General features: G+C 48.1%; 1 protein-coding gene across 1 annotated transcript in view; it reads left to right on the forward strand.

The window, feature by feature from the left end:
* Positions 1-10,906: 10,906 nt before the first annotated feature.
* WNT9A (Wnt family member 9A) overlaps positions 10,907-15,827 on the forward strand; it is a 57,960-nt gene continuing 53,039 nt past the window's right edge. Inside the window, exon 1 of the mRNA XM_081882653.1 lies at positions 10,907-11,091. Within this exon, the coding sequence (XP_081738779.1) occupies positions 10,982-11,091 (110 nt within the window). The 5' untranslated portion in view covers positions 10,907-10,981. The remainder of the gene's footprint in view (positions 11,092-15,827) is intronic.

The raw sequence follows: 15,827 nt of genomic DNA on the forward strand, positions 1-15,827 counted from the left end.
TGTCAACATTTTAACACAAATGTAACCAAATATTCACATTTTGTTGATTTTTATTAACACACACATTCTTGCAAGCCATTTCCCCATATACAACGCATTCTGTATGTCATCCTCACTGCAATTAATCCAGAATGCGGCAGCTAGACTGGTGACTGGGAGTGGCCGCCAGGACCACATAACACCGGTCCTGAGAGAGCTGCATTGGCTCCCAGTACGTTTCCGAGCACAATTCAAAGTGTTGGTGCTGACCTTTAAAGCCCTAAACGGCCTCGGTCCTGTATACCTGAAGGAGCGTCTCCACCCCCATTGTTCAGCCCAGACACTGAGATCCAGTGGCGAGGGCCTTCTGGTGGTTCCCTCTTTGCGAGAAGTGAGGTTACAGGGAACCAGACAGAGGGCCTTCTTGGTAGTGGCGCCCACCCTGTGGAATGCCCTCCCTTCAGATGTGAAGGAAATAAGTAGCTATCTTCTCTTTAAAAGACATCTGAAGGCAGCCCTGTTTAGGGAAGTTTTTAATATTTAATGCTGTATTGTTTTTAACATTTGATTGGAAGTCAACCCAGAGTGGCTGGGGAAACTCAGCCAGATGGGCAAGGTATAAATAATATTATTATTATTATTATTATTATTATTATTATTATTATTATTATTATATCTGCATTGTGCCCCACACTGTCCCCAAATATAAAGCATGATTGTACCCATTACTCAGGCGGGAGAACTGAGTTGCAAAATTTGGAGCTGTGCGAATTTGAAAGGCTTCAGTCTGGTTTGCGTATCGCTCCGAGAAGTGCGATTTAGGTCGTTTCTCATTAAAACATGGACCGAATTGACTTTCCCTAGGCAATCTAGAAATGAGTACAAATGAAAAATGCCATGCATTTGCTATGGAGCCGGGGTCATGCTGATTCTGTGATCTCCCTGCTTGGATAATTCCCCTCCTTCTCTTCCTTCTTGGGTCTCCCTCCCGCCTGGCTGAGTCCCCTCCATCTCTTCTAAGGTCCCCTTTGCCATCCAAGAACAACAAGGAAACCCAAGGGGGCCTGGGGTTGCAGCAGAGGGCAGCGCAAAGCCTTGGCAGCCTTCTGCGGCGTTACCCGCTTCCAGCCACGTCACGTTGAGTTTCCAGAGTTTGTTGTGATTCACAGCAACTGCTGCGCACCAGATACCGTCCCTTCCTGGTCCACCCTACTGGGAGGGCACTTGAGGGCTCTGCAACAGCCAAAACATAATAATCACACATGAGGATTATTATTATTATTTTCCAAAAAGGGAGAAAAGCTCTTCTGGAGAATGTATGGTATAACAATGAGAACTGATTTCTGCAGAGTGGCAATATTCCTGACTGCAGTTGGTCTGGGGGGGCTCAGAGGGGTAGGAGGTGGAAGACAGAAACTAACTCCTATACCACACTGGCTCTCAAGGTGCATTTAGGGGTTATTTATAAGGGATATGGAAGTTTGGTGATGCTCCTTTTCCTTTCCTTCTGTGCCCATGAGGTCCAGCGCCGAAGGTCTTCTGGCAGTTCCAGTGGCGTAGCGTGGGTTGTCAGCACCCGGGGCAAGGCAAGTAATTTGCACCCCCTAACCCATGGATTTGCGCCCCCTAACCCTAACCCCCAGATGTTGCGCCCGGTGCGGCCGGCCCCCCCTGCACCCCCCACGCTACGCCACTGGGTGGTTCCCTCGTTGCGAGAAGTGAGGTTACAGGGAACCAGGCAGAGGGCCTTCTCGGTAGTGGCACCCTCCCTATGGAACGCCTTCCCATCAGATGGGAAGGAAATAAGTATCTATCTTATCTTTAAAAGACATCTGAAGGCAGCCCTGTTTAGGGAAGTTTTTAATGTTTAATGCTGTATTGTGTTTTTAATATTCGGTTGGGAGCTGCCCAGAGTGGCTGGGGAAACCCAGCCAGATGGGCGAGGTATAAACAATGAACAATAAATTATTATTATTATTATTATTATTATTATTATTATTACTACTACTACTACTACAGCGGTATCTCAGGGACTGTTAAGGAAGGTAGCATTGACCTTTACAGTGGTACCTCGGGGTTAAGAACTTAATTCATTCTGGAGGTCCATTCTTAACCTGAAACAGTTCTTAACCTGAAGCACCACTTTAGCTAATGGGGCCTCCCACTGCTGCCGCACCGCTGCTGCCCAATTTCTGTTCTCATCCTGAAGCAAAGTTCTTCACCCGAGGTGCTATTTCTAGGTTAGCGGAGTCTGTAACCTGAAGCATCTGTAACCTGAAGCATCTGTAACCCGAGGTACCACTGTATTATTATTATTAAGACACCTGGGCCTGGCATTAAGTATCTAGTTCTGTAATGCCAGGCGAGTCTTTTAGGAGCTCTTGTCCAGCAAGGTTTTTAAAAAACAAACAAACAAACAAACAAACAAACAAACAAACAACAGATTTGCTTGACCAGTTCACAAGGTAACCAAAGAAAGAGTTTGTGTGTTTGCACGGGCCATGTAAAATATGGCTGGTTGTAGTTTAAATAGATTCTTATTGATAATTTCACTTGGATATGATTCTTTTTAGTGTATTTTTTTTAAAAAAAAATCCAAAGGGTTTGTTATATGTGTGATTTAGCAATTCTTGTATTGTTGCAATTTTTACACAAGCAATATGAACACTTCTGGTATTATTATCTCTTGGGAGACCAAAGTTCAATTCTCACTTGGCCATAAAGCTCGCTGGGTGACCTTGGGCCTGTCACTGCCTCACAGCCTGACCTACCTCACAGGGCTGTTGTGGGGATTAAATGAGGAGAGGGAGATACATATGCATCACCTCGGGCGCGTTGGGAGGAAATAGTGAGACACAAATGCAATAAATAAATAAATATTATTTCTTAAGGCTAAGCCGTCATGCCAAAATACTAGTTACAGGTAGGTAGCTGTGTTGGCCTTCAGTGTACCTGAAGAAGTGTGCATGCACACGAAAGCTCATATCAAGAACAAACTTAGTTGGTCTCTAAGGTGCTACTGGAAGGATTTTTTTTATTTGATGCCAAAATATGTTGAGCATATTTAACAATTAAAAGAAACCCATGGGGGGCATATTTGAGACGCATTTCTTTTTTGTTCAACATCTTTTGATGCTTCCTGTGTCCTAAAGGCAAAACAGTACCACTACAGATGAAACACAAGTTGTTGTGAAATGTTGTTGTTGTTTAGTCGTTTAGATGTGTCTGACTCTTCGTGACTCCCTGGACCAGAGCACGCCAGGCACTCCTGTCTTCCACTGCCTCCCACAGTTTGGTCAAACTCATGTTAGTAGCTTCAAGAACACTGTCCCACCATCTCGTCCTCTGTCGTCCCCTTCTCCTTGTGCCCTCCATCTTTCCCAACATCAGGGTCTTTTCCAGGGAGTCTTCTCTTCTCATGAGGTGGCCAAAGTATTGGAGCCTCAGCTTCAGGATCTGTCCTTCCAGTGAGCACTCAGGGCTGAATTCCTTCAGAATGGAGAGGTTTGATCTTCTTGCAGTCTATGGGACTCTCAAGAGTCTCCTCCAGCACCTTAATTCAAAAGCATCCATTCTTCGGCGATCAGCCTTCTTTATGGTCCAGCTCTCACTTCTATACATCACTACCAGGAAAACCATAGCTTTAACTATATGGACCTTTGTTGGCAAGGTGATGTCTCTGCTTTTTAAGATGCTGTCTAGGTTCGTCATTGCTTTTCATTGTTGTGAAATATCCATGATTAAATTTTCTCAGGTCTTTATTGATTAGATTTTTCAACAGCCAGTGGGAGAGTGGCGGTGGAGTATTTGAATCCCAGACACAATGCTGGGTGTGTTCTTTTGTCTTTCCTCCTTCCGGGGTGGGTGGGGTGGGTGGAGCCAGGTATCTAGGGAGGGGTGAGGGTAGCCAAGCAGTATGGTCTTTCAATTTAAACAGTATCTGCCTTTGAGCAGCCACCACTGTGCTCCCAATACACATGCGTTGTTCCTTTTTTTTACTGTTCCAAGTAACTGGAAAATACCCTGGCGTTAATACTTCAAAAAATGCCCCCCAACCACTTATAAAGAACATAAGATGAACCATGCTGGATCAGGCCATGCTGGATCAATCCACTATCCTCAGGGCCAGATTTAGGTTTGATGCAGCTCTCAGCTACTGAAGGTAATGGGGCCCTTTATACGTCCAGCTGTCCTTTGTCAACAACAAATCGTCACTTTTTTGTGTTGAATATATGCTATATGGTAATTAAGAACGGATTCAGTTTGAGAACCAAGGTACCACTGCATATAGAAATGAGCAAAGCAGTGATATTTTAGGGAGCAGGCTAGCAGGCGGGGACCATGACTTACATCATAGGAGCCTATACAACACAACACAAAACAAAACACTGTTGCTGTATGTAGGTTTTATTTTATTTGTTTTTTTATGTTATACAGTGGATGCTCGGGTTGCGAACATGATCCGTGCGGGAGGCATGTTCACAACTTGCAGCGTTTGCAACCCATAGCACTGCATCTGCGCATGCGTGGGTAGCGATTCAGCGCTTCTGCGCATGTGCAAAGCGCAATTTAGCGCTTCTGCACATGAGTGACCACCGAAACCCGGAAGTAACCCGTGTCCGTATCCTGAAAACGTGCAACCTGAAGCATCTGTAACCCAGGGTATGACTGTATTTTGCAAATGTACATCCAGGTGTTTTTCCCCCTTTATTTTTTTTTGGGGGGGGGGCCAAGAGAGTGGGGCCCTAAGCTATAGCTTCTTTAGCTTATACATAAATGCAGCACTGACTATCCTCTCCTCTAACCAGATGTGGGGAGAATGCTGTTGTATTCGGGTCCTGCTTTTGGGCTACCCATTGGGGCATCTCGCTGGCAACTGTGAAAGCAGGATGCAGGACTAGATGGGCCACTGGCCTGATCCAGTTCTTATTTTTGACCTGGGATTTATACACTTTCCCGCAGCATTCAACAACTACAGGACCCCCTCCACTTCCAACCCCTAGGCTCTAAGTGACCAGAGCCTTCCCACATCTCTGAACAGCATCTGTGTCCTCAGCCCTATCCACTGATGACCTGTAAGAGGACCTTATATTATTATTAGGTAAAGGTACCCCTGACCATTAGGTCCAGTCGTGGCCGACTCTGGGGTTGCGGCACTCATCTTGCTTTATTGGCCGAGGGAGCCCGCGTACATCTTCTGGGTCATGTGGCCAGCATGACTAAGCTGCTTCTGGCGAACCAGAGCAGCACACAGAAACGCCGTTTACCTTCCCGCCAGAGAGGTACCTATTTATCTACTTGCATTTTGACGTGCTTTCGAACTGCTAGGTTGGCAGGAGCTGGGACCGAGCAACGGGAGCTCACCCCGTCGCGGGGATTCGAACCACCGACCTTCTGATCGGCAAGTCCTAGGCTCTGTGGTTTAACCCACAGCGCCACCCGCGTCCCATTATTATTATGACATTTTTTATTTATACCCCGCCCATCTGGCAGGGTTGCCCCCGCCACTTTGGGCGGCTTCCAACACATACAAAAAACACAATCAAACAGCAAACAGCAACAATCTGGTCCAATATAAAAAGTGTCGATAGCTTTAAAATAAACAACTTTTATCAGACAAAGCAACATTCAACTACCAGAATCTAAATGAGTAAAAAGAGTAAAATTAAACATCAGCAAATAAGAATTAAACAGTTTACACTTATGAGCCACAATAAAGAATTACCAATCTATAATCAATAAAAATAACAGCAAATCACAATGCGTAAAATACTACAAAACATACAAAACCATGTTAAAGGATCAAATTGAGAAACAAGGACACACAACTTGTAAAACTATCTCCTCCACCCCCGAACCAAACTGGACTGGAAGATTTTACATTTAACCCAAAGTTCTTCCTTAAAATGGAGCAAGCATGGATGCCTGAGATTCCGAAACCAATTCCGTTGCAACATTGCCACAGATCAAGACATCAGCAGCCGACACACCTTTGATTTGATGATGTAGGCGTCAGGCTACCCTTTGTGGAATTTGTTGGTGGCTGATACTGGATTGCGTGGATGTTTGGTTTAAACAGGCAACCGATCAAGCTCAGCTATTGGCTGAGTGAGCCTGGCCCACGCCACTGCGTTACCTGATCAAATTAAATCCAACAAAGGGGAACCGGTGTAGACAGGCCGCCCGACACAATCTGAAGAGAAATCAGGCTGAAGTGAATTGCGCCAGCTCAAAAATCTATCAGAAGCAAGTTCAACCCCGGTGGAGTTTGTTCAACCCAAATCGTTAATCATTCACCCTAGGATTGCCTATGAAAGCAATCCTAGAGTTAAATCAAATTAATGCGTTCAAACTGAATTACGCCTAAGCATCCTAAGAGGCAAACCGCTCTCTTTTGAGCACACAATAGCAAATTTCTGAAAGGTTAAATATTTGAGACCCTTTCAGTTCTTTTTGGTAAAGGAAACAAATATTTGAATTCCAGGCACACAGAGAGGGACGGCTTCCAAAAACAGGGCGATATTGTTTTCCGAAAATGAAATGCATTTTAATTTTGGGTTGCTGGCTGCGTAGTACCGTCCTTTCACAACTGCATGGCATGCAGAAATTAAAAAAAATATATATGCATGCTCCTCTTGGAAGGAGAAAAGTCTGAAGTGTGGGGGCTGTTAAGGAAGGTGGCATTGACCTTTATTTCCTTCTCTGAAAATTTAGCCTATGGATGTAAAGATTTGGCATGGGATTCTGCCAAGTACTGTCAGAGGCTGAATTCCTCTATAGACCAGTTGCTGGGAATCAACAACTGATTAAAGAACAGCCCACTGGATCAGGCCTATGGGCCATCCATCCATCCACCTGTTCTCACAGTGGCCAACCAGATGCCTGTGTGAATCCAGCGAACAGGATCTGAGCACAAGAGCCCTCTCCCCATCTTCTCTTCTCCCTCTTTTTCAAGAGGATACCAGGAGCAAGGGACGTGGGTGGCGCTGTGGGTTAAAACCACAGAGCCTAGGATTTGCCGATCAGAAGGTCGGCGGTTTGAATCCCGCAACAGGGTGAGCTCCCGTTGCTCTGTCCCTGCTCCTGCCAACCTAGCAGTTCGAAAGCACGTCAAAGTGCAAGTAGATAAATAGGTACCACTCCAGCGGGAAGGTAAACGGCATTTCCGTGCGCTGCTCTGGTTCGCCAGAAACGGCTTAGTCATGCTGGCCACATGGCCTGGAAGCTGTACGCCGGCTCCCTCGGCCAATAAAGCAAGAAGAGCACCTCAACCCCAGACTAGATCTAATGGTAAGGGGTCCCTTTACCTTTACCATGGAGCAAGCTCCAGTCACGTAGTGCAGCATCCAAAACTATTATTGTGAATAGGAAGAAACGCAGGGCCTGTCTGTGGAAGAACAGGGCAAGAGGAGACCAATCAGCAATACAAGAATCTGCTGGATCTTCTGTCATGGCCTCTCGGTAGATGCCAGCATTTGGGAACTGGCCTTCTATGGTGTGAGAAGAGGGAGGCAGAGAGGCATAGCCAGGCATGCAGAGCCTCATGAGATACCATGACCAAAGCTTTCTTTTAATAAATATTTTTCATTAGGGATTTCAACATAACAATTTATCAAAAATACATCATCCACATCCCCCCATTTCCCCCCTCCCCTCTTTAAAAGCAAAACCCCGCCCTCCAACCCCACCCCGACTTTCCTCAGCTCCTCCCTCTGGTTTCTCAGCGCATGTTATTCTCTGCATATTATAAAATTGTAAAGACCCTCAATTTATCTATCTGGAACATAAAGAAGGCTGATCGCCGAAGAATAGATGCTTTTGAATTATGGTGCTGGAGGAGACTCTTGAGAGTCCCATGGACTGCCAGAAGGTTTAACCCACAGCGCCACCCGTGTTTCATATGTATGTCCCATATGTATGTATGTATGTATGTATGTATGTATAAATGAATGAATGAATGAATGAATAAATAAATATCTTGTGGTCTCCAGCTACTGCTATTCAGAAGCAAGCAGCCTCAGACTGTGGAGGAAAAGCATAGCCATTGTGGCTAGCAACCATGAATGAAACATGCTGCAAACGAAGCCACTTAATGAATAAACCGGGTCCAAACTCTGCAAATGGTACCACACCAGGCTGCGGGGGGGGGGGGGAGATTCCATTTCTTTCTTTTTAAATAATTATGTTCATTAAAGATTTTCTTGGTTTACATGCATTGTCTCGGGAGATTCCATTTCTGAACGGTTCCTTGCATTACCTCCCACCCCACAAAAACAACCCTCCCCAAAATAAGAAATCTAGCACAGCAAGAAACAGAACTGTCCTCTTATTGGTGCAGCAATAAAACCGCGAGCACATTTACAAAGCTAAGCAGAGTCTGGTCTGGTTACAAATTGGATGGGGGAGCACGTGTTGAGATTTCTGTATTGCAGGGGGTTGGACTAGATGACCCTTGGGGTCCCTTCAAACTCTTCAATTCTTTCTATGATTCTATGAACTTTAAACTTTCAAGGAACTTTCCCGCGTCCTTCTTCTCTAGATATGGGGGAGCAGTCAATATTTCTACCCCTTCATTCCATTAGGTGCCCTTGCAGAGCAGGCCTAATCTAATCATCACCTACAGCAGTTTTTTCTGCTGGCAGGTGAAGGGGTTTTTTGGAACTGGCCACTTTTAATGAGGGTCATTCTGTTTCTGTTGAGATTGTCTGCATACTTTTGTTTTTAATTACAGTTTTCTTCTATGTTTTTAGCTGTTCTTGTTTTATCTACAAGCTGCCTTGAGAATACCTTTTCCCCCAACAGCCACTGCCACACAAGATTTATGCAATATTTAATTGCTATTATTCTTAATTGTTAATCACCTTCCACATGCACGTCTCCAGGCAATGTAAAGGGTTCAAATCTTCTGCACTTGACCATGCAGCTCACTGGTTGATCTTAGGCCAGTCACTGGCTCTCAGCCAATAGCCTGGGTATTAAATTGGGGAGGGGGAAAAAACATGTACACCACTTTGAGCTCCTTGGAGAAAAAAGGTGAGATATAAATGCCAAAAAAAAGAACGACCTATAATAAAAACAGCAAAGAAAATACAATATATTATTATTATTAATTGCATTTATATATCATCCTATACCAGGAGGTCTCAGTGCTCGATTAAACCCCTCCCCAAAAATATACCTCTAAGGGGGTTAGAGAACATGATGCAGTGTAGTGGCTTCCTCAAGCTTGGCCCTCCAGATGTTTTGAGACTACAATTCCCATCATCCCTGACCACTGGTCTTGCTAGCAAGGGATTCATGGGAGTTGTAGGCCAAAAACAGCTGGAGGCCCAAGGCTGAGGAAGCCTGGCTTAGAGTGTGGAACTAGGATATGAGAGAACCACTTTGAGCTCCTTGGAGGAAATATATATATATAATATATATATATATATATGCTTTCGTATATACAGTGGCATAGCGTGGGTTGTCAGCACCTGCGGCAAGGCAAGTAATTTGCACCCCCTAACCCGTGGATTTGCGCCCCCTAACCTTAACCCCCAGATGTTGCGCCCGGTGCGGCCGGCCCCCCCTGCACCCCCACGCTACGCCACTGTATTTATATATATACAGTGGTACCTCTGGTTGGGATGCAGGTGGCGCTGTGGGTTAAACCACAGAGCCTAGGACTTGCCAATCAGGTCGGCGGTTCGAATCCCCACGACGGGGTGAGCTCCCGTTGCTCAGTCCCAGTTCCTGCCCACCTAGCAGTTTGAAAGCACATCAAAGTGCAAGTAGATAAATAGGTACCACTCCAGCGGGAAGGTAAACACTGTTTCCGTGCACTGCTCTGGTTCGCCAGAAGCGGCTTAGTCATGCTGGCCACATGACCCGGAAGCTGTATGCCGGCTCCCTCAGCTAATAAAGCGAGATGAGCGCCACAACCCCAGAGTCTGTCACAACTGGACCTAATGGTCAGGGGTCCCTTACCTCTGGTTATGTCTACTTCATGTTATGTTCTTTCAGGCTACATCCCATGGTGACCCGGAAGTGCCGGAAAAGGTTACTTCTGGGTTTCGCCACTCGCGCATGCACGCAAAATGATGTCACGCGCATGCACAGAAGCGGTGAATCGCGTGGTGCGCAGACACGCCGCTGTGGATTGCACTCTTTTCATGTTGTGAACGGGCCTCCGGAACGGATCCTGTTCGCAAGCAGAGGTACCACTGTATACCTTCAGTAAAATAAATACGGTAGATGCTGTAAGTAAATAAACAAATCTGTCATTTTTAAAAAATGGCAGGCTTTTAAAAACAGCGCACATATTAAAAGCATCAAGATATAGGCAAAATCAACTGTTGTTTTTTAAAAAACCTCCAAATGCTTGGAAACACAGAATTGTAGAATTGGAAGGGACCCCTTCGGGTCATCTAGTCGAACCCCCTGCAATCCACTAATCATTGCTGGATAATCCCTGGCAGGTGGCTGCCCCCGACCTCTGCTGGAAAACCTCCAACAAAAAGTCAAGTCCATCACCTTGCCAGGTAAGTCCATCACCTTGCCAGGTAAGTTACCATCAGAAAGGGGAAGGGGGTTGGGGAGAAAGGAGAGTTTTTAGCAGGCTGCGAAGCCAGCAGGGCAACAGGCGGGGAGTTCCAGAGACCAGTTGCTGCTGCCCTGGCCGAAGATCGACTTTCCCCTTCTCGGATCCACCTCTCCGTGTTCAGCTCAGGACCCGAAGCTCCCCTCTCCGCCTCGCTCTAGCCGAGCGCAGCGCTGCCTCCTTTGCGCCGCTCTCCGCCCGGAGCGCACGGGAGGGGGGGAGGGAGGCGGAGCGGAGGGGCGGGACTCCCCTCCTGGCCCCGCCCCCGGCCTTCGCCTCCCTGCTCGGGGCCCCGCCCCCGGCTCGCAGCTGGGCTCGAGCCGCCGCCGGCCTCCCTATAAAGCGGCCGCCTCCAGCCGCCCGGCTGCTGATCCGGCTCCGCGGGGGAAGGAACGAGATGGTCAGCCCGAGCGCCGCAGCAAAATGCTGGATGGACACCGCCTGCTCCGCTGGCTCTTCTTCTCCTCCGCCTCCTGCGCGCTCCTAGTGCTGCTGCTCGCCGGCGCCCCGGGACCGTCCCTTGCCTACTTCGGGTAAGTCGGCGGCGGGCGCGGCTGCCTCACCTCGGGGGCTGATTTTTCTCTGACACCCCCCTAATCTCCTCTCCAGAGGTAACGCGGCGGGGTCGGACTCTGCGCCGGCGATCGCGTGGCGCCTGCGACGCTTTGCTCGCGAGGAAGCCAGCCCCGGGCTGTTCGGAGCTGCTGCTGCCGCCGCCGCTGGTTGCTCCGGGATCGGTTGCCTTTGGATCGCGCTGCGCTTCACCCGCGCGCAAGCGACGCTGCGCTTAGTGGGAAGTTAAGCGCCGCTGGGTATTCGGGGGCCGGTAGGAGCAAGGGGAGCGGGATCCGGTTGCGGTGGCTCGGGCTGCAGCGCTTACTCGCGAGTAAAGCGCCCTTGACCTGGGAGGGGCCTGCTTCAGAGCAAACCCGCTGTCCGCTTTTTATTCTTAAAATGCTTCCCTGGAAACGGGGCTTGTCTTTTGCAAGTTCACCTTCGTGCCTTTCTCTGCCCCGACTACAACCTGCTAGCAGCGTTCCCCCTCGCAGCCGAGGCGTGCGCCCATCACCGTACCGTCGAGCCTGCCCCTTCCTCCTCCTCTCTCCAACATGTTGCTTGCAAACCCTGAGGTTTTGCAACTTTTGCATTTAAGCCAAAACCTCGACGCCCTTCCCTATTCTCTCTCCCTTCCATTTTCATATCGGGCGCCCGCTGTGCCCCCTCCCCACCCCCCACCCCTGCGTGACTTGGCAGCAATCCGGCTGCCTCTGTCTCCCTTAGGTGTGCCCCATAATCCCGCTTCACCTTCCAGCAGAGAGCGGCAGGTTGCTCGCTCGCTCGCTCGCTCCGGCGGCGTCCCTGCCCGCTGGACGACCCGCGAGCGCTTCTCTCCGGCGCGTAAAACGCACCGCTCCAAAATACTGCATAAGAAAATCTCGTGCAGGCTGCTTAACCCAGCCTCTATGCAGCCTGTATTTTCCCCTTACTAAAATCCCTTTTTCAGTATTTCCCCCTCTCTCCACCCAAAGCCCACCACATCTCCCGGCAGAGTTTTTGCAGACCCCCCTCCCTGCCCAGTATGAATGCTTAGGGACGAGGGGTGCACTTTGCACGAATCTCTTACCTGAACCACCTGTTTTCGCTCTCCCTTCTCCGGATTATAGGTTGTTCAGGATGTTCTGCAGCATCTAGGGCTGTTTGCTATGTAGACCAATCCTCCCCTCCTTTATTATCCCCCTCCCCAAATGATTTGGGGTCAGGTGCGTCCAACAAGCGGGAAACGATTCCTTGTTCCAGGTAGTCACCCTTCTAAGAATCTGATTGCACTGAATTGGAAGGGAGGGACAGAAAGTGGGAGAGGAGTAATTTGGGGGGGGGCACTTTCCCTGCAGAACCAAGTGACTCTCTTGGGGTGTGTGTGTGTGTGAAACACAAATGCACAATTTTTGTCTCCCCTCCCCTCCTTGCAAACTACCTGTGTAGCCCCTTCTGACGCTCTTTCCAAAGACGACACATAGACTCTTCTTAAATGTGTGTTAGGAAATGTCCAAAGATTGTATTGTGTTTTCCTCACCCTGCAATGAAAATCTTCGGTAGATTGCATAAGAACAATACACTGTTCCTGGGCTCCCGGTGTCAAAGTGGTGGGTGTTTTGGGAGAAGTGGCTAAGCTTAAGGGGGGCTGGGTCTTTGCTTCTACTTTGGCACTCTAGCAATGACCCCTCCCTTCCTCCCTGGTGCTGCTTGTGTGGGTGACTCATGAGCCTCGTCTTGGGCAAAGATGATGGCGATGTCAACCTGTTTAAACCCTGTGGATTTGCTTCAAGTTGGCATTAGGCTGGTCTTGAGGAATTGGCCTGAGTCTCAATGCTGCTGGTGGCGAGTTGGCCTTTCTGCTCAAGGCATGGCTCCTGGCTTGCTTGAACTGCATCCCCTTTCGATGTTAACTTCATGTCTGAAGTTCCAGGCTGTCAGCTGGGAACAGTTTGTTGAGCTCTTTCCCCGCTCCGCTTTGGAAGAATATCCATTGCTTGGCTTGCCTTGAATTTCCCTGGAAGCTGAGCAGGCTTGGAAGAGTGAGGTGAGAGGGTTTTTTCCTTTTCTTTTTTGCTATAAAACATTGTGCTGATCTGGACGCCCTCTATTTATTTTTCTTTTCCGTGGCGTTTAGTGGTGGGCAACAGCCTGGGTTCTGCAAGCTGACATCGGTTTTAAATGTTTGTGGTCACTCTTCCTTTCTGTGTCTTGTGAGTTTTTTGCTGGCCATGCAATTTACAGATGACTCTGTTAGGAAATGGCAAGATACGTTTTATTTATGGGATGGATCGTGCTGGTTGTTCCTTATAGCAGTAGGCTGGAGTGGCTTGTGGAGCTGTGCTACCTTTTGAGGCTGAATTGGCTCAATGTAGAACAACCTTAGAAGGCAACAGTCTACTTTGCCAGATGCATGGTCCTCCTGCAACCCTACAGGCCAATCAAGGATGGAGCCCTCTGATTCCATATCTACCTGCAGTGGCTTCCAAGAACAGGCTCCTGTAAGAACAACCAAAGTATTTTTCATGTTGCTCACCTGGAGTTCACAGGTGGGAGGCATTTTGCATGAGAATGTTAGGTAGCTCCACCAAGGAGATGGTGGAACTTAACCACTTAGTCTGTGAGCTCTTACATTGGAAGCCAGCTGTGAGAATGAGCTTTAGTCATCAGGGGTGTACATTATGCTGCAGAGATGGTCTGTGGGGTTTCTGCTGTAAGGGGCATCAGGGCTCCTGTAAATGCATTTGTCAAAATGCAGTTGCAGGGTCTGGAATGTGCGTTTTTGGTGCCCTGGTGTGTGTGGCTCCTTCTCTCTCCCACCCTGCTCCAGCTATAGTGATTACTGCTGCCATGTGTTTCTAAGCTCTGGCATTTGGTGGGCAGGCAATCAAAGAGAACAGCGAGAATAAGCTGTTTCTTTACTTCTTCCTGTATTTCATAAGACTCTGTGTCTGGGAAAGTGCCCTCCCCCCCTTTTTTAAAAAAACCCTCACCGGCCTGTCTTGGAAGTATGTCCCCCACCCTTCTGACCTGGTATGTCTGAGTCCCTTCCCATCCTGCCTCCTCTGTGTGCCTGCTCTGATTCCTGCAGCTTCCTTTCTGGAAATGCAAAATGGGTGGGGAGCTGTCATAGGTCGAAAGGCTGTTCTTCTGATCTCAGATCCCTTCCCACCGGAGAGGAAAAAAAGGAGCAAAACGATTGCGTGCTGGGTGTCCTGTTGTGGCTGCTGTTGCTCTCTCCTTCTTACTCCCCCACCCGCCAAAGACTTGCTACATCTTCCCCCGTTTTAATGAAGTTTGAAAGAGAAGCCCAATCTGCTCCTGTTTGATCAAAAGCATCCCTGTGGCTCTGTGTTTTGCTGCCCCTACTTCTAATTAAGCCTGATGGCAATTGGAGCAATTGGATGCAGTTGTCAAAAGTTGACCTTCCTTACCACTTGTTAAAACCACTCTAGTTTGAGGGGGGTGGGGAGCGGATGGTTTTAAGTGCAGTTCTGGCTCCTGCCAGCAGAGGGGTCCATTAATCCATGAATTAACTTTTTTAAAAAAACCACCACCCCCAACTACCCTCTGGTGTTAAGACTCGCAGGTGTATCCTGTTCTCTAAGAAAATAAAATATTTTCATGGGAAAGTTTCTTTTTGCACTCTCCCTCCCTCCCCTCGTCTTGTTCATTTCTATTTATTTTGTTTCTCTCTGGGAGAATCCATTCTCTGTAGGCTGGGATCAGAGGCAAGTAGCCAGCCTCTCACCCCCCCAACCCACAAGCACCATAGCAAGATGAGGTTTCTGTTTTACTGCAGAAAGAATTGAATAAAATGCAAGGAGATTGCTTTAACCTGCTTCCATCTGTAACTTCCACCTCTTCAACCTGTTGAGGTCCTCTCCTTGAAGCATGGTCATCGCTTGCCTCCTCTTAAACCTCGGTTCTTAATGGATGTTTTGGACAAGTATCATACTTGGAAAAGAAGCACTCCTAAGTGTTTGTGCGCGCAGGCACATAACAATCATGCACAGATCTTTCTGCATGGACAAGAGGAGTCTGGTTGCCACATATGGTGGAATAGGTAAACAAGGCTTATCATACGATTGCAGAGGTTGGATGCTTTAGCTGAGATTCCCGCATTGCAGAAAGTTGGACAAGATGACCCTTGCAGTTCCACGAAGGAACACCAAGGCTCATCCAGTCCAACCCCCTGCAGTGCAGGAATTGGTGCGTGGGTGCAGAGCACGGCACTTGCCCACAGAATCCTTTCTACATGCAAGACTGTTGAAAAGGCCACTTAATTCATGTGTGCGATGCAGAGATTCCTGCAGTGTGGCTGATGTGCATGGGTGCATTGCAACCCCACAGGGAAAGAGCGTCACTTAATACGCCAGGCATGGGCATTAATAGGTGTTCAGGGCATGCCTTTAGAGAGAGACTGTTCTGCAGAAATGTTAATGCCTATTAAGGTCTCCACTGTAGGCAGAAGGCTTGACTTGCCCAGTGTTTATAACACAGTTGATGGCTGTCAGATGGGGGAGGCTGATGGTTTCATGTCCTGCTTGTGGGGTTCCCAGATACCTCTGGTGGTTAGGCAGAAGCAGGATATTAGACTAAGTCCATCCTTCCCCAGCCTGGTGCCCTCTGGAAGTCTTGGAGTATAGCACCCATTGGCCCCAGCCAGCACCAGGCTGGGGATGGGTGGACCTGGCGAATTAGTGTGGTCTAGCGCGGTGGGTTAAACCACACA

This window comes from Podarcis melisellensis (assembly GCF_964234715.1).
Source record: "Podarcis melisellensis genome assembly, chromosome: 12".
Lineage (NCBI taxonomy): Eukaryota > Metazoa > Chordata > Lepidosauria > Squamata > Lacertidae > Podarcis > Podarcis melisellensis.